We start from the raw sequence: 19,505 nt of genomic DNA, 5'->3' as shown, positions 1-19,505 counted from the left end.
AATCACAGAATAAAAATTAATTATAAAATAACATATAAGATTATCCTTCTGACGACTTTGAGATAAAATTACAGCATTCATAAGAAAACTGACATTTAAAACATTTACTCGCTCAATACTGTTTTTTTTTTTAATTTATGCTTTAATTAGAGATATTTAACCTTTATTTTGTAGTTTGTACTAAAATTAAACCTTAACTGCTGTAATCTCAACTACGGTGGTATTAAAAACATTACAACCGAGGAACATTTATGAAACTAACAAGCTAAATATTTAAGTAAACCGAACACTTAAAAATCAATAAAAAAACAAAATGATCATAATATTCCTAACAAACTTATCAATCTAATAGTAATCACAAAAAAAAAACTTCAAAATGTTATACTTTTAAAGTAATTGAGAAACGAAACATTTAACATATTTGTAGGTCCACAACCGAAACATATTGTCATCTCTTTTGTTTCATTAAAAAAAAAGAGAGATAACAATATTTTGTAAAAGCACATCGACAGTTGAACAGGGAATTTCCCTTACTATTGTAAGTATTAAAATTTCCGATAACCATTCTTAAGAATTAGCCATTGACATAAAGCCTTATAATCTAAAGAAAGTAATAAAATCACTCGTTACCATAAACAAATTAAAAAAAAAATTAAATATTAGTTTAAGAGATTAATAAAATCACATCATCATAATTATAAGGAGCATAGATATAGTGCTGCGAGTTTATCTGACCCGGTGAGAGGCGTTACTATCGCGGTGAGTTTTGTAAGAAAATATTTATAATCTACATATGCATGAAAAAGACGGTCAAACTATGACAAGGATCTTGTGACAGTGTTATGACGTTGACATGGAGGGCGCTAGTGAGCCATCATAATTTATTTTGACTTATGCTCACCAGGGCAGATAACTAACTTTAGAGTTTGCCAATGGAGAGACGTTTTCGAAATGTCATTTTGTATTATAAATTACAACACAATACAACTGGAGTCCTCCGGAGAGTTTTTTGCCTCACTTTTTTTGCTCCGGATTTAGTTGTCTATAAGTTAGATCTATGATAAACAGTATTCAATGCATTTAAAAATCAAAACATACCTTTAAATAGTTAAAGATGATAACAGCTCTCTCAAACCACTGGCATCTGTATTCTTGAATATATCTCTGAATGCTCTTGCGCATGTCGCTTCCTTCTCCAAGTTCTTGGATATCCTCTGAGCTCGTTGTGTGATGTCTTTAGGTATCCCGGCAAGTCTGGCTGCGTTGAAACCATATGACTTGGGGCATGAGCCCGGAGTCAATTTGTATAAGAATGTTATTGTTTCTTCTGGTATATCATCTGTGTCTGTTTCCTCCGTCTCTACCATGCAGGCCTTGAAACAAATAAGTATTATATTACTTATATTATAAATGGGAATGCATTAGATGCATGGATGTTTGTTTGAATGTATCTCTAGAACGACTGAACGGATCTCGATGAAATTTGGCATACATATAGAATATATCTAGAAGAACACAAAAGCAACTAATTATGTTTTTTTTTTAAATTCCGCGCGGACAACAGCTAGGTAACTTAATAATTGAAAACATTTAGCGAGATAAAATAGTTTGACCTGATGGTAAATAATAAACTATTTAAGTAAGAAGTTAGTTACACTATTAATATGTCAAGAACGGCTGAACTGATTTGGCTAGAAATTGATGAGGAGGTAGCTCCGAATCAGGAGACTGAAATAGGGTAACGTCCAGTTCCGCTATTCAAATTGTGATTTGATCGCCGAGGGATTTATTCAACGATACCGCTACTTGTATTCCGTGGCAGTGGTTTAAGAGCATTAGTGGTAAATATTCTTATTAAAACGCTCCCGAAAGCAAGGAGCATATGTATGCGTTGATCTATAAGCAAGAGAGGTGTGTCAGGACCCCTCTGGATTACAGGCGTACTACTGACCATATGCCCCAGTGTAAGTCCGGGCAGTGCGGCGACGTAGCGCACGAGGGCGTGGTAGTGCGTGCTGAAGACGCAGCGACAGCCGCGCTCCGCCAGCGCCGCGCACACCGCGCACGCTATCGCCGTACCGTCGTACGTTGACGTCCCGCGACCTTATCAACGAATACAATCATAAATGTCACATTGCCAAACATATTGTTATCTCTGTTTTGTCAAAGATAATGTCAGGGATGACGATATGTTTTATACACAAAGGCATATGAGAGATATGTTTTATGACAAAAAAGGGAAACACCAGCAAAGTCGAAATAATTCCGCGGACAGTCTGATGAGTGTGTTCCGGAGACCTAATTTTACTCCTCTCTCCCTTCTACCCTTTTCTTTTAAGAAAAAGATGAGGAGGAGAGTAGATTTGATGGATGGTACCATATGCCGATTAAAGATAGGTAAAGTATTGTAATTCGGCAATTGGCTTAATACAAAAAAAAAACCAATTTATATTCGGCTTATAATCTCTCTTTGTCTGCCTCTCTTACCCAACTCATCGAGCAGTACAAGCGAGTGTTGCGTGGCATGTTTCACAATAGCCGCCGTCTCGTTCATCTCCAGCAGGAAAGTGGACTGCCCTGACAGGATGTCGTCTGCCGCGCCCAGCCGCGTGAAGATGCGGTCCACTATACTGAGGCTGCACTCCTCCGCCAGCACGTAGCTACCCTGGATACAAAATGTTTATTATCTTAGGTTTTTAATGTAACATTGCCTACTGCTCTCTGATCTCTATGGAAATGAGTTATATTTATTTCTGCATATGTTTTAGTAGGACACGTTTGTACCTAAAGTCAATAAATATAAGAAGGCCCAAAACGCAATCTATGCATATTATTAAAATTGAAATGTCTGAAAATGTCTTGAAATCGAGAGAATAAAAAAAATTGTCTATGTTTATCCGCATGGCCACGTTTGTTCCACATAATCTCCCGAACGACTGGACCGATTTTTAGGGGACTTGGTCAGGTTCCAATAATAAAAGATTTTTTTTATTCAGCTCTGACAAAGTCACAGATGGCCGCAAGTTTGTAGTAACAAACATCCTAACTTTTACATTTATAATATTAACCGATAAACCGTATTAAAATCTGTCACTACTCACGAGATGTGCCAGTACAGTAAGCAATCCAACTTGACGCATGAGTGTGGACTTGCCGCCCATGTTTGGTCCTGTCAGCAGCAACAGGCTTCCCCCATCCCCTAGTGATGTGTCGTTGGGGATGAACTCATCCACGATAGGTATACATGGATGACGACCTTCCACTATCTTGATGTATGGCTGAAATATAAAAAATGCAGTTCTTATCACAATGATGATTGTGTCTAATCAAACAAGGATATCGGAGCTGGACAGGCATTGAGAGTTTAGTTATGTCAGAAAATTGTAAAAAAACATCTTGTGAAACTATTTGACCTTGAAAGGAAGTCGCTAGTGAGCTTTCATAATGAGACTTACGTTCACTTGGTCAGATCATCTTGTCGGTGTATTTGGTGTCGCCTATGCCCACCGGGTCAAATAAATATTACAGACTATGCTTTACCTTAGTATTACTATCATACGTGACATCAGGCAGACATATATTGCCCGTCTGTTGTCGTGCATACTCCGCGAGTGACATTAGTACGTCGAGTGTTGCAAGGCAGTTGACAGCGGCCTCCCACTGCGTGTAGTGAGACGAGAACTTTTCCAGTATCCTCCGGCTTAAGTCCCGGAGTATGCTCGACTTCTGATCCTCAGCGGCTATCATACGGGCGAGGAAGTTCTGAAAAATTCCAAAATTATTTGTAAATGTAAAGCTGTTTCTAATGGCGAGTCGAGTGTACATAATTAAATTTATTTAGGTATTTTTCTCACAGTGTGAATTTTATTTTTAGTGTTTCTACAGCGCCATCTATTGAGCATCCATCACTTATCAGTGAATAGTACCACGAGATGGCGCTATTTAATTTCTTGAAATAGCAATAAATTACAATTTTAAAAACAAAACGAGACTCTATAGAACTGTATCTCCTGTCAAAATTATGATTAAAAATCTTTATATAGTAGAATTACCTTGGTCTCAGCAGTGGAAAACCTCTTGAATCCTTTCCTAGCGCCCTCTAGATGATATTCAGAGCCTGCCTTTGCCGCGCTGTTCTGTGGCACTTCTAGCTGGTAACGTTTCTTGTCCGTACCCACGTAGCTCAACTGGAAATTTAAATAAAAAAAATAAAGATGGATCTTAAAATATTAAAAATATTAGTTTGTTAAATTTCATCATCAACCTGCCCTTATCCCTATCGAGGGTCGGCACAGCATGTACTACTCCTCCATACATCTCTATCAGCCGTCATATCCGAGTCTACCCCCTTCTTACGCATATCCTCTTTCACACAGTCATTCCATACTTTTTTTGGTCTTCCTCTACCCTTGTAGCCATCCACATTCAATCTCATTACTTTTTTGCTTATATCATCATCATCCCTCCTCATAACATGTCCAAACCACGCTAATCTTTTACTCCTCAATTTCTCGATCACTGGCGCTACTTTCAAACTTCCTCTATATTAGAGGATTTTTAGTTTGTTAAATTTAAAATATAAAATTAAAATCAACTTTTATAAATGCAAATAATAAATTAATAAAATATTTATACTAAGCTGTCTCCTGCAACTCCGTACGCGTGGAATTAAACAAAAACTTAATAAGTAGCCTATGTGTCCTTCTATATTATTCTCTATATCTATGCCAAATTTAATTGAGATCCATTTAGCCATTTTGGAGATATTTTTAACAAACATCCATCCATCCAAACATTATGTTATTAGTAAGATAAACAAAGGACAATCGTAGTATTTTATACTCACACGACATTTGAAATATTTCTCTTGTTCAACAAGATATTCTTTTAATTCGTCTTGTATTTGCTGTATCTGAGCGAGCGCGGCGTCGTATTCCTGGTCGACTCCACGTCCCGGCAAAATACGACCTTCCTTCTCCGCCTCTTGTTGGTTAAATGCTTCCTATATTTTAAAACCAGAATAATACAAGTAAATTCTTAATACTTTGAGAAAAAATATATTTTAGTGACATCTATTTAATATTTTTAAAAACGAAAATTACATTAGACAACACAGTTGTCTTTAAATTGGACATAGATGGCGTCAGCTACGAGTTATTCTTAGACCTTTTTGTTTTTACTTGATCACTAGCTGCCGCCCGCGAATTCGTCCGCGCGGGATAAAAATAACTTAATTAGTAGTCTATGTGTTTTTCCAAATGATGTTCTACATGTGTGCCAAATTTCAATGAATACAGAAGAATACTGAATAAGTTTATTATGAATAATTTCTAGCTTACCTTAAAGAATTTCAAGGTATCTCTGTAGTCCGGGAACTTTCCGTCTGGTGTGAATTGTGTTAAATTCTTCAATAGCTCCGATTCAGTGTCAGAAAATAACTCATTCAGTTTCAAACCCGCTGTAAATCCTTGCAATACTGAGATAAAATCCAGAACCTTACGCTTCGAGTATGTTCTCTCCTCGTAGAAGATAGCACGACCATCTGGATGGTTTTGCGACCGTTTTAAATTACCCAAAGCATGCACTCTGTAATTTAAAAAAAATATTAGATATATCACTATTATAATAAAGAAATATTATTATGTACACGCGGAATTAAAAAAAACTTAATTAGTAACTTATGTTTTCTTCCAGACTATGTTCTACATCTATGCCAAATTTCAGAGAAATCTATCCAGCCATTCTGGAGATACATTCTAACAAACATTTTTCCATCTATACAACCATCCATCCATCTAAACATTCGCATTTATAAATAAGATTAACGTGGATTCCCACTGCCAAAATATTATTAAAATATCGCCAATATCGCATTACAAGTCACACCTGAAATTCACAGTTAGATAATGTTTCTATTTGGTTATTTCGGCAGTGGAAACTCTGAAATTTACAGTTTGTTACATCTACTAACTTGGCCAGTAGTCTTTCCAAATCAGGTAAAGTTGTGAGGATATTCTTAGCATCTTGACAGAGCTCTTGGTTGTCAAGTAATGTCTTGACAGCTTGTTGACGTTGTTTGATCACTGACAGACTACAGCTGGGAGAGCACACCCATTGGTATAGCAGTCTGCAATAAAAAAAATAATTGGTTAAACAAACCACTATAGCTACAGAACAAAAATAAATAAAAAAAAAACGATTAAATTATCCTCAACAAATTGTATTTAGTTTATTACATACTTAATTAAGATCTAACCGGATGGTTTAATATTTAAAAGTTAAATTTTAAAAAAAAAAACAGATAATGAAGTCTAGTATAATGTGTCAGTTAAATAACACTACAATAAATAAGCACGGCCAACAACGTCATATAATATTTAAAAAAAAACATATATACCTTTTACCCATAGCAGTGGAACAGAAATTCAATTTATCATACAAACATCCTTCATCATTAACAATTCTCAGATTTCTTAAAGTCACAGCATCTAATACCATAGTATTACCACCACGCCATTGATTTTGAGCCTTATCTTCTGGTGTTAAGGTCATGTTTACAACGTCAGGTGGACAATATTCATTGAACTGAGCCATGTCTAATATTTGTATGTCAAGTAAACATTGACTTAGGTATGCTACACAACCGCCTAATGCTTTAATGGCTAAATAACATTCGGTAGCTGGAGTTAGACCTAATGCATCGCCTGTAATAAAAAAAGAAAAATTATGTCTAGTTTTTAGTATAAAAATATTTGTTTGTGTGTGTGTATTCTTATATTACAAATTATCTTACTAATATTTTAATTTTACTAATATTGTGAATGTATGGATGTATAGATTGAAGATTGTTTGTTAGAAGATATCTCCAAAACGACTGGATGGATCTGGATGAAATTTGATATACATATAGAACATAGTCTGGAAGAACTCATCGGCTACTAATAAAGTTTTTTTTTTTTTTCAATTTTGCGATAAAGTTGCAGGCGATAGCTTTTAAAATAATGACTAACCTTCATGTAAGAATCTCTTCAGTCCTTCCGGCCAGTTTCCATCTGCATTAGTCCTGTAGTACTTCTCTGAGAGAGTTTTTAAAGTCTTATCAGGTGACCACATAGACAATGGCTCGCGACGTGCACTATGACAATGGGTTGATAGTAACTTGATACTACGAACTGACGTGTGTTTTCGATCGTATACTAACTGTTAAACAGAAAAAGAATTATTGAAAATTGTTTATTAAGTTTTAATATCTAAGAAAAAAAAAGAGCTTCGGTGAGTCAGGGGTTAAGTACTTTTCTTGTAACTTGCAGGTCCCGGGTAAGAATCCTGCTCTGAACTAATGTGCCTTTCAATTTAAATACATCGTGATGCAATCTAATATATTAGAAATCCACCCGGACTTGGTCAGAGTTGACTATGACCTAATCACACCTAACTTAGAGTAGGCTCCGAGCCTAAAAAATTGTCAAATTGAAGGAAGAAGATTTTATTTTTATAAACCATGCCATTTAAATTATACGAGATGTATAATTTGACCTTTAGTGTCAAATATTTTATATTAAATTAGTAAAAAATCAGACTTGTGCAAACATATAACTATATCATACCAATGCCGGTGGGAAGTGAGCGAGTGTGGTGAGGAGTCTGGAGCTGTGCTTGTCATCCTGGAACTGGCCGAGGTGGAACTGTCCTATTGACGTGTCCACAAAGCACACGCCGTATGTACTGCAGCCATTGCACTCCTAGAAGTTAAAGAAGACAGACATTAAAAAAAATGTAAATAAAGTGTCCAAAAATAAAAACTAGTGTTACTAAGAACAACACATGTGTTATTTTTCTCTAGGAATGAAAGGTAAAATCATAAATGTATTAGGAATGGCTCAACTATTGCATACAGCTTTTGAAGCACCAAATTTGTCAAAAAATAACTGTAATTATATATTTTTTTTCAAAGTAATTGTAATAAATACCTCTTCAGCGATAGCCAGCAGGTAGACGGCGGTGGCGTCTGCGGGGCCAGAGTCTTGCAAGCCGCACACCTGAGCGCCGCGCACAGATACTTGGCAGATCTCGCGCCTAACCACCTTGTCGTTTTTACTTGTTTGACCCACTGCAAATTAAATTTATGTCAATTTAGGACAGTTCTATAATATTTCAAAAAATATATTAGAAATTACACACAGTGACTAAATATCATCACTAAAATTTCAGGCACAATTACTATCATTTGAATTTTTAAATTTGAATGCATGAATATTATTATGAGATTTTAAAAAATGCTGGAATAAATTTGTCATATCTCATACAACAAAATTAATTTCTTCAATAAAATTTCGACATGAGGTGAAATATTTTTTACTTATTTTCCTAATACTTACACTTTTTGCACCTCTCTTGCATCATCTCTGGCGTCTCTGTTTGCTCGACTCTCGCCACTTTGTATCCTTTCGATACTAATGTGGATGCCATACGACCATATGCACTTTCCGGGAATCCAGAATGAGCAAATTGACCCTAAAATGAAATTGGTGATTTAGTTTCCTGTAAAATTACAAACAGGAACCCGCGCCTACGTCTCCATAGATTAAAAAAAACTAAATTAGCTGTGTGTTGATTGCCCAGATTTGAAGAAGAAGTTTTGCATCTGTGCCGAATTTCATTGAAATCTGTTTATTTGTTGGACATATGAACATACATCAGTCCATCCATCTAAACTTTCGCATTTACATTATTAGTAAGAAGTTAGGGGGGTGGAATAAACAGTGACATGTATAAAAAATGTTTAGAATAAGAACTAAAATATTCTAGGACTTTTAAACACTAATGGCTATTATTATAGTAATTCTTAAAATGGGGTTCCATTGGCAAAATACTTGTATGAAATAATATTGTTATTGCTTTTGTTTTATAAAGAGAAAGATGGGCGTAATTAATATCTTTCCACAGTGGAAACCAACAGTACTATGAAACAGTAGGCATTCATACCTTCATGTATGAGAATCCAAGTTCATTGACCCCAACAGCTGCATCCATATGATAAAGTTCGTAGAATTTGCCCACTTTGAAGAATAACACACAGTCAAAATGAGCTGACTTCATGTCCCACCATTGCTTATGTCCCTGAAATATAATAATTATCTTTAAATATAAAATATCCTATATTGAATATCATGTTAAGATTTCATAAACAACAGAATTAATACATTAGTCTGTTGATATAAAAAAAATGTCCATATTTGATCGATTATTAAGAAAAATAAGAACAAAACAAGAACATAGATGGGTTTTTTGTATCTTTGGTTAAGATGAATTTCCATTGCTCTAATATTTTACTTGCTCGTAACTTCTTGTTTTTTTTGTATAAGAGAAAGGGGCAAAAAAGCAGCAGGAACATTAATGTGTTCATTAATGCTCATGGACAGCCCATGTTAAAATAGTTAAATATTATTTTGCTTACTGGGGTTTGAGTAATATAAAAGTCAGGCGGCACATATAATGTTGTGGGATCATAATCAGGGTGATCTGGTCTCCTCTTGTTGGCATCTCTAATCTTCTCAGGTTTGAGCCAGTCTAACTTACAGTGGACCCAGTCCCCATCTTCTGCTGGAGCTGCTGTTTCTTGTTCAATTGGTTTTGCTTGCGCCTTTGATTTGCTGATGATAAAGACATTATTACAGGTTTTTAATAATGTACTGGGTTACAATTTGTGTTTTTGATAACATTTTTATGTAGAAAATTTAATACTACTAAAGTTCTTTGGTGAGCTGACTTGGCTAGAGTGATCTATGACCTGCCCTCATGCAAAATATGCTCTAGACTTTGAGTTGTGGAAACCATAGCCATATAATATATATAGATGTATGATCTTACCCATTAACAGAAGCCTTCTTTTCTTTGCTACTCTTGGGTGATTCATTTGGATCATATTTAAAACTGTCCTGCAGTCGTTTATGCAATGTATCTTTTGTTTCAGATGGTGTTTTAACCTCTGAAATAAATCACACTTAGAATATATACATTGTGTCAAATATATTGGCTGTTCAAGCTCGTCTGTATGCTGAGCAGTACCCTCATGCAACCCTTTAAAACCCAAATCATCTAGAATTGTATACTGCGCTGGGACAGCCCCATAAACGGGGAAAATCAAGCCCATACTATTAGCTTGCCTTATATAAGATAAATAACTTGACTTGGCCATCCAATAAAAGAAGCCTTGGTTTCTTAAGTTTCTGATAGTAAGGTATCAAATGTTGTACATACTACCTTACCTTTGTTCTCTGCATCAGAGTCATCTGAATCGACCGGATTTAGACGTATCCTTTTCCTCTTTTTAGAAGAAACTGGAATATCTTTGTCACTGTCGTCCAAAGTGTTGTTAACGTCAGGAGGTGTCGGTTGTCTTTCACGTTTATTACCTTTACAAAAACAATTATGATGAAACTATGATCATCAATGTTTACTCAAATGCATTTAACATGAAGCAACTATACATACTTTCAACTTTTGACGATTTCGGACTGTCTAACTTTGAAGTGGAAGAATCGTTATTGGATTCATTACTTGGTTTCAACTTCTTGTTGCTAGGAGGTGTTCTAGTAAAATAATTAAACAGAGTATTTCCTACATTATTACTATTACGCTTAGACATGTTCGAAAATATTGCTTGGAAGCAACAATAAAAACAAAGCCGCCACTCGATGCCGAAAATGCGTTTTGGCGCAAATAATTTAATTTTGAAGTTGACACATGTCAAATTAAAATCTTGACAAACCAAGTGATTCGGTCTGAGAATTTGGTACGCTTCCGGTGTACTATAACCTTGTTTGTTCTTTGATAAGATTTTTTTCAAAACGAGCACTAAAAGGTTTTCTTTTTTTGTTTAAATTTACTCACCTTTTGCATCTTCTGTTTCCTGTTTTTAGGAACGTATTCACAATGTCCCATTCTCCCTAGTTCCAAAGTAGAACTGCCATCCGCTGATTAGGGATAGATTGAAATAAAATCCTGCTAGCTTTATCATATTATATTGATGACATACAGCGTTGATATATATTGAAATTATGTAATAAGACAAGCTTTCAAAAAACTGACGAGATCAAATAAAAGAAAACAAACATAACGAACAAAATATATATTTAAATCTAAAATGCACAGATTAAATTATAAATAAAACTTATTTGTGTTAATAAATAAAAATTGTACATCTTATTACTAGGATTTAGAGAGGATCTCGTTCATCGCCAACTCAATCTTTAGTTGTACGCAAGCGACCCTCTCTTGGAATATTTGGTTCACCAAACTCAGTCTCCTCTGCTCTAATATTGCGTTCTCTTTTATTAGCTTTTGTCTTAATTCTTGTTCTTCTGCTGTGTAAATCTCTTTCGTTTCTTTGTTCGTCTGCACGTTACCTTCTTGTTTATTCTTTATCGCCACGTGACTCCTTAGTTTTACTATTTCGAATTGTTCTGAATTAATCTTAGCTTGTAAAAGTGATTTCAATTGTAGATACTCAGCATTTTCTAACTCTAATCTTAACACTTTTAACTCTTTCTCTGTTAATTTTGGTTTCTCTTTTACAGGTTCCGCTGGTGGTTGTGGTTCTTCTTCTGGTGTTTCTTTGATTTCAGTTGTTTGGAAATTAAAATTATCTTCAAATTCAACTGGGAATGTGGGATCAGGTATGTTTGGAGATTCCTTTGTGTCTTGAAAAGCATCCGTGGAAGGTGTTTTGATTGTTTCTACGTCTGCTTGCGTGACTATTTCGTTCGTTTGTGTTTCTTTCACGGGCTCTTCTTCAGACGGCTTGTCTTCAACCGAAGGTTGCTGCGGCAACGCGTTCGGTTCCACTGATTTCTGAACTGATCGAAGTTTCCTCTGTAATAAAAAATATATATCAAATAAACAAATTGAAAAACTTTCATGCGGTTAACAAAAAATATCGTTAAACTATACTAATATTATAAAGGAGAAATATTTGTTTAAACTTTCGTGAGACATTATACTAAACTGATATATAAACACGGCTAAACACTCACGTATATACGTCCGGTGGCGGCACCGACTAGTTTCGAGCCCATCGGGGGCCCTTCATCAGGATGAGTGGTACTGATGGGCTCGAAACTAGTCGGTGCCGCCACCGGACGTATATACGTGAGTGTTTAGCCGTGTTTATATATCAGTTTAGAGAAATATTTGATTATTTGTTTGCATTGAATAGAAAGCTACTGCACTGATTTGAAACATTTTGAGAAGAGCTACATTATCCCCGGGTGCTATAGGTTATATTTTTTTTATTTCATTACGTTTTTCTTATTTTGCACGGACGAAGTCGGGGACAACATACTACTCCACTGAGAAAAACAAATCAGAAAACCTAGAGGAGTTCAGCCAGTTATTATTACGTCTGTAAAGAAGTTGTCTAGTTTAGTTTTCAAATAATAAATCTATCGAGTAAAACGAACGACTGAGTACGCACTAAGTAGGTACCGAGTACGCACTGAGTACGTACTCCATACGTAATCATATAACTGTGACCTTGAGTTGTGTGACAATCCTCTGCGCCTCCCAGAGCCGCTGATCACGCGCTGGTGTGATGAAGCCGGCGTGCATTTCCGCATGTATCTGATTCAGCAGAGACTCCTGCTTGCGAAGCTCACACCGCATCGCCTCACCGCACTCCGGGAAATCCGCCGGGATAGATAGCAATGGAGGCACATATCTACAAAAAAATAGTTTTGAGTGTTAGGGGGAAAATCCAACAGTGTGCAACACTAGCCTTATTAAAATGTCGACGTTTATGTCCCCTCACTAATCATTCTGACACTTGACTTTGTAACGTAATTATGCAATCATTTCGGGAAAGAATGCGACTCGAATTACTTCACACTGCAAAATCAGCCAAGTCATTTAGACAAAATTACCTACGACAATTATTGTCTTTCAGATGAAAGTCATCTGAGTAGTCGATAAATTAAGGTAAAAGTGTTCACCAATTAAAAAAAAAATTATATTGTGTAAAACAGAATTGTACCTTACGATTATTTACATAGAAATCATTAAGGTCAATTATAATGAATGTAATGGCTTACTTCTCTAAGCTGACATCAGGGAAGAGTTTGTCCGCCTTAGCTACGAGGTATGTGAGCAAGTTCTGGGACATGTTGAGCGCTGGGCCCATGAAGTTCGTGATCGTTTGAATGTTCGCTTGATTCACCTACAAACACAAAATTGTTATGTTATCATATAATTTAACAATAAATCCTTTACTTGTAATAACATTTATTTATTTAAAAACTGCATAGCATCCTTACAGTATACAACCAATTTGACACTATAGACACTTTACATAATAGTGTACACGATAATATACTTTATAATAACAGTAATTAACACATAACAATGATAATTAAAAAAAATACATAGATAAACAGTGCAAGAATATATCAACACGTAACTAAACATCAATATTCAAACGTCTTCCACACATCTGTACGCAGCCGTATCATTTCAGTCTTATTATCATCTGACCTTGAGTTGGGCATTGTCCTCCCCCACACCTCTTTACGCCCTGCTAAAGATAAAATTGAGTTCTGCGCAACTCGTGTGTTGTCCGAGCCACCAAGAGCTTCTAAAAAATACCTGTTCATTAGCTACAACAGTAGCGAAGTGTCGCATGAGCCAGGCCAGCAGGTTGTGGTTGCAGGCGGGCAGCTTCGCGACCAGCGCGACCATGGTAGCTTCGCGCTGGGGTTCCGCTATCGCCGTCGCCTGCTCGAACTGACCGTGCAGCTCTTGTGTTAGTATCGAATCTGGTAACTCGCTGAAACAAACATATTTATAACAAACTTTATACAATCGAACTTGAATAATCGAGAAAATGAGAACTGCTTACTGTGGGTTTCTGAATCCGAAATCTCCGTTTAAAACATATTGTTATATCTGTATTATCATAGATGACAGGGATGATGAAATGTTTTATACAGTTTTTTGATCTCAGAAACCTACGGTTGTTAATCCATTGTGTATAAACTTTTCTTGAGTATCTATAATTTTAAAAATAAATTACTATGCTTATGCATTCAGTAAGTATATTTGTATACATAATAGAACACAACAGCATTGTCAAGAGACCCACACAACCGCCCACATATTACTTTATTAAGACGCAGTAAAACCTGTTAAGGATTTATGCATTGACCTATTAAGTGTATGACATAATTAATAACTTTACATATATATTTATTCCTATAACTATCGGTTGTCCGCGACTTTAGTGCAGATTAAAAAACGTAACCTTAGTCACTCCCGCAAACATCACATACCCTCCAGTCCAAAAACAATCATATTTGTATCATCAATTTAAATACGTATAAATCCATAGACATCTGACATTGTCAGCTAATGACATGTGTAAATATAATTTCGCATTTCTATTAAATTCGAATATAAATATTGTTTATGGGCGGACATTCAAGGTTAGTCAGAAGCCGTGTTACCTGATGAAAGCTTTAAGCATAGCGCAGGCGACAGGTACATCCCAGTGGTAGGGAAAGGTGGGGCCGCGGTCTGTGAACAGCCGACGTAGCTGCTGCAGCTTGATCTTGTCCGGATCGGCGCGGTAGATCTGATTCGATTTCAGACCATGCGCCTGTATACGTAAGTTCGAAATTTATTGTACTGGATTGCCGTGACGTTTGTATTAATACATAGTGTCATCTCTTTCATTCTCTTTGACAAATAGAGACAACGATATTTATTCATAGAATTGCTTTCAGCCGAAATCCAAGGTCAATGTATTTTCCTCACACAAATCGTGAAGTGGTAACTAAAGAGGTGTTTTTTGTATGACAAATCTATACTAAGGAACCACTTAAGTAACGATTAAATGGCTCTTGATTGTAATTGTCAAAGCCCATTTTCCACTAAACATATGGAACGTTGTGCTTCAGAATTTTGAAATTATTTGAATTATCAAACTTTAACAACGAATAAACGATTAAATTTATTATTGTTTACATTTAACGTTAGAATAAAAAGATTCTAAAAAATGCTACATAATGGAAATAGATTTTATTACAAAACTAAATCATTTGCGGGTTTACTTTAGAGCTAAAATTAATATAAATGCTTTGCGAGCAAAAACATACTGCATACTTTTTTGTAGGTCGGTTAAAAATAAGCTTTACTTAACCGAGTATACGTTACAATTAAACATTGAATTAATTTTGTATAATTATACATTACCTGTAGGAAATCAATGCTATCTCGAACCACTAAGGGCAGCAGAGTATCATCGTGACATCTAGAACGTTCCACAGACTGCTGAAGTGGTACTCCAAATATAGGCAGCGCGACTAAAAGTAAAAAAAATAAACTAATTAGTATTAAAAAATAATTGGCTATGTCACCTTGAATCTATATAAAAAGAAATATTGATAACAGCTTTATAATACTTTAGCTAGTAGAGATCGATTAACTATTTTTCAAACAATCATATGAAGATAGACGTCGTAAAATAAGTTTAGGTTTGATATGTGGTTTACCAAATTTAATTAATTGTATGTATTTGTGTATAACCACGAGCGTCCATACATTTTTGTAGAAAATAAGCGGGATAACAATATGTTTTGTACATGTAGGCATTAAGGCAGTGTAAACTCATCATAACAGAAATAAAATTGTATAGAAATCAAGTTAAGTTCATTATTACCAATTTTATTATGAGCCTAAATGCGTTATGTTTTCGCTTTTTTGTTTCGTGATTTACGCTTCCCTTAGGTTCCAGGTATCTTACGGGACTTTCTATATATCTTAAACAGTTTTCTTTGAAGATTTGTAATCCTTAGGTTTTAATCCGAATTACGTCACAATGACGAGAACAAACAAATAAGATATCGCATACCAAGTTTTTGAAATATTATTGTTATGGACAGGATATATGTACGCTTTATTTGTTTAATTGTTTGTTAAATTATTTTTTGTATTTAATGCATATCTTTTTAGTCTGTCACCTTTTTTTTTAGTAAATTTTTTCGATATTTCAAAATCGATAAAAAATTTATCGTAATATAACACTAACACCTTTTGTACTAATGTGCAATCCTTACTTTCACAAGTTTATTAGCATAATTTAAAACTTATTAATTCGAGAAAGTTGCACAAACAACAATATAATGGTATTATTCAAGATTATTGTTCACTTTCGCTTTTAGTACAGACTTGTCAGGAATTTAGACGGAATCTTCGCAAAAAAAAGCTATTGTAAGTTGTATTTTTGAATAAAAAAAAAATAATCACTCGTCTAACTTACCATCAATATGAAAGCCATTTATAAAAGGATTCATTTTCACTTTTTTAATATAGAGAGCGCAGTAAAATGCTGCGTTACGTTACGAAACCATAGTGTTATCTGTCTGTATCGCCTTGAACTGGTGATGCTTTATTTTGTGGACATATAGATAAAATACTTGTTTTTTAATTGTCACAAAGATTGAGTGTATGTAGAAATTGCCAGCTACAAAATACACTAAGTACACTTATAGCTGTAAGCTAGCAAGGCAGGATTTGATCCCTGGTTGAGGAAGAATTTCAAAAAGTTAAAACTACAAACTGTAAGGTAAAGTAGTATAACGACCAACATGTTATTAAAAAAAAAAAGTTCATTGCAGAGGTTATTAAGACCAATTTAAGATTTTGGACGAATCCAAAGTTCCTTGAATGGTGGACAATACAAAGTGATTTACCATTTTGCAAAGTCCTGGCACCGCATGCATAACTTGTCAAAAGCATGCCCTTACACGGTTAGAGATGCATGATATTGACCTCGTTGACTGTAGTGCGTACGGCTTGTATAAATTCGTCGCATATGTCACCTTAACCTTAGTTTCCACTGACGAAACACTTTTATAAAACATATAGCGATCTCATTGTTTCAAGACAGAATGAGAAGCATGACGATATGTTTTTAAACGAGCTTAATGTAGAAAACGGTTACAAAGGCTCTCATAAATAAAGAAAGCTTTAAACTTATTGTACCTACTTGATTATTCTTTTTATATAAATTGCTGCGTATTAAGCCCTTATTAAAATTTTCATTTGGTATATTTTTGCGCCTCTTGTCGTTTTTAAAATGAATACAAAGACCATGAATTTGTATATTTAATGTCACGGCCTGTCAATTTGTAAGGTTCTGCCACATTTGCATTGTTTTTACACGTTCGAACATCTGCTGTTATGTTTTTTATCTAGTAGTTTTTCCTTATTGGAATAAATATTTGTTTCATTGGCAAAATTAAAAAAAAAATTAGCTCTAAACAGAGTTTTATTACATCTGTCCTCTTTTGATTAGGAGTAAAGTTTTCCCATGCTCATTGCAACAAGCAAATCCGATACGCCGTTTAATCTAACACGGGAAAAACAGACTATAAAGTTTAATATTTCACAACATCTGGCCTTCGCCTGAAATTTTTCTCTAAACATTTTAAAAGTACAATCGATAGATGGCGTAAATGATCAACAAAACTCCGTTTATTAGAGCGAGAAATCAGTTGATAATTGATGATCCGTGACCCAAAATATTATAAGGGCTCAAACACACTAAATATCGAATAGCGTTTATGAGCGATTTAACTTCAAGTTTGTATGCCCACGTTAGCTTCGACATATGAAATTAGAAGATTCGTTGACAGGAAAATTATAGGCGCTAATGCTTAACAAAATTAACTCGGCAGTGAAAACGTTTTGATTTCATATGTAGGTATCATAATAAAGTTGAAAACTAAGTAATATTATTGAAAATTATAACTTATTAGTTTGTTTAGTAATAACTAAGGTGTATGTTATAAAAATATACCTAATAACTTACAGCTACAAAAGGCCGATAATACGTTGATAGCGTATAGTAATTAAAGTATTTAATTAACTTACCCCCTAATGTAAAAATCTCTTCGAATGGCACTCCCGAAGTTACAGTCGAGGGCACTTTAGTTAATTTTTTGTCTTTCTTGTCTTTATCCTTTTCCTTGACTTTCTCCTTTTCTTTTTCTTTCACCTTTTCCTTTTCTTTATCCTTGACTTTATCTTTCTTATCATCTTTGAGTTTCTCTTTCGATTCTAACTTAAACTTCGCCTTCTCTTCTTTTTCCTGTTGATAAATTGATAAATAGACGCGTCAACAAAAATATTGTTTTGTTTTTCTTATGGCGCTAAAAAATTGATTACTGATACTGGCCGAAAATTAACGATAAAATATAGTATAGATAAGAAATGTGTCACAGGATTATAAAAATAATATTTATTGAAACACATCGCGTTCACGTGATAAAATAAAATAACACCTTCGTAAAAACGTTGCGTAGGTGATGCATGTCGCAGTTTCAAAAGGCAACTGAATAAGCGCTCTTTGTGTAGTGTTAGACACCAAGGTCGCGGTTGTTACTGGCTAACAACTTGGTAAATTTATGCATAAGATACTAGAAAACCGGTGAACCGTGAAATTTTGACATCCACGATTAAATCTTACTAATATTACAAATGCGAATTTTGGATGGATTTTTGTTTGTAGGTATCTCCAGAAAGGCTACATGGATCTTGCTGAAATTTGGCATAGATGTAGAACATAGTCTGGATGAACACATAGGCTACTATGTTTTTTTTTATTGCGCGCGGATGGAGTTGCGAGCGACAGGTAGTATGAAATATATCTCAATACGACAATAAATGATATTTACGACCTCTAACATGTGACATAGTGTATGCACCTGGCATTTAGTAGAGAAAATTTTTATTATAGAATGATTCGCGAATGGTATTCTTGACATTTAAAAAACATTAAATCCTAAATAACGATTATTGATAAGCTATTATTAATATTTTTAATTTTTATATAGGTAGCTAACAGGAAGACATGCACTTCCATAATGTCATGCAACACAGTATTTTTGTAATTATATATTTGCTGCAGTTTTGTTTCGTCTAATTATCCAAGCCAGTCGAAACAATTGGCTACTTAAAGTCACACTAATTGAATCAGTGAATCAAACGGTTACAGGCAATGACTAACATAAATATTTAAATAATAGAATGGTGATTATGTGTTCATGATTTATAAAACAAATTTCTATATTATGTGTAAATACTAAGTACATACATAAATATAAATTATGTTAAAGGTTGGAATACTAGTAACATAATATACTAAACAGATACCCTTCTTAAAGTAAATTAATTATGGATATTGTAGGGGAAAGCAATAGACACTCACTCAGTGATATAGATTTATTACTCACAACTCACAAGAACAATTCACAATAAATGGAACAACTCAAAAAATCTTAAATTAATACAAAGTATGTTCAAAATAGTTACACCAAACCATATCGCGTTTCGTTATCGAACAGCGCCATCTAGTTGTGTAATCGTTACTAACACACTCCCCCCGGAAAGGACGATAGTCCTTTAAACATCAGGTAATGGGCATAGTTTCCCAACAGTTCTCGTGTAGACTC

General features: G+C 34.7%; 2 protein-coding genes across 4 annotated transcripts in view; both read right to left on the bottom strand.

The window, feature by feature from the left end:
- Positions 1 to 432: 432 nt before the first annotated feature.
- On the bottom strand, positions 433 to 10,709 carry Msh6 (DNA mismatch repair protein Msh6). The gene is made up of 19 exons (XM_013310882.1): positions 10,495 to 10,709; positions 10,269 to 10,415; positions 9,871 to 9,988; positions 9,458 to 9,653; positions 8,986 to 9,120; positions 8,379 to 8,514; positions 7,971 to 8,110; positions 7,608 to 7,742; positions 7,011 to 7,200; positions 6,398 to 6,704; positions 5,972 to 6,127; positions 5,340 to 5,586; positions 4,847 to 5,002; positions 4,053 to 4,187; positions 3,541 to 3,762; positions 3,102 to 3,278; positions 2,488 to 2,665; positions 1,952 to 2,103; positions 433 to 1,373 (listed from the first exon to the last, which is right to left on the bottom strand). The coding sequence occupies exons 1-19, from the start codon at positions 10,646 to 10,648 to the stop codon at positions 1,101 to 1,103; spliced, it is 3,354 nt and encodes a 1,117-aa protein (XP_013166336.1). The 5' UTR covers positions 10,649 to 10,709; the 3' UTR covers positions 433 to 1,100.
- A 316-nt stretch (positions 10,710 to 11,025) lies between these two features.
- The window catches only part of Rlip (Ral interacting protein), a 9,976-nt gene continuing 1,496 nt past the window's right edge, over positions 11,026 to 19,505 (bottom strand). For 2 of the 3 annotated variants that reach the window (XM_013310825.1, XM_013310826.1), the window contains exons 4-10: positions 17,926 to 18,142; positions 15,244 to 15,353; positions 14,496 to 14,647; positions 13,639 to 13,819; positions 13,089 to 13,213; positions 12,535 to 12,718; positions 11,026 to 11,874 (exon numbers count right to left, since the gene is read on the bottom strand). In XM_013310825.1, coding sequence (XP_013166279.1) covers positions 11,212 to 11,874; positions 12,535 to 12,718; positions 13,089 to 13,213; positions 13,639 to 13,819; positions 14,496 to 14,647; positions 15,244 to 15,353; positions 17,926 to 18,142 — 1,632 coding nt within the window. In that variant the 3' untranslated portion in view covers positions 11,026 to 11,211. Of the gene's footprint in view, positions 11,875 to 12,534; positions 12,719 to 13,088; positions 13,214 to 13,638; positions 13,820 to 14,495; positions 14,648 to 15,243; positions 15,354 to 17,925; positions 18,143 to 18,335; positions 18,424 to 19,505 lie in introns of those variants that run through there. The other variant, XM_013310827.1, reaches the window with a different exon arrangement.

Source organism: Papilio xuthus, unplaced genomic scaffold, assembly GCF_000836235.2.
Source record: "Papilio xuthus unplaced genomic scaffold, Pxut_1.1 DF827714.1, whole genome shotgun sequence".
Classification (NCBI taxonomy): Eukaryota; Metazoa; Arthropoda; class Insecta; order Lepidoptera; family Papilionidae; genus Papilio; species Papilio xuthus.
Note: the sequence above shows the minus strand (reverse complement) of the source record. Positions and strands in the feature narration are given on the sequence as shown.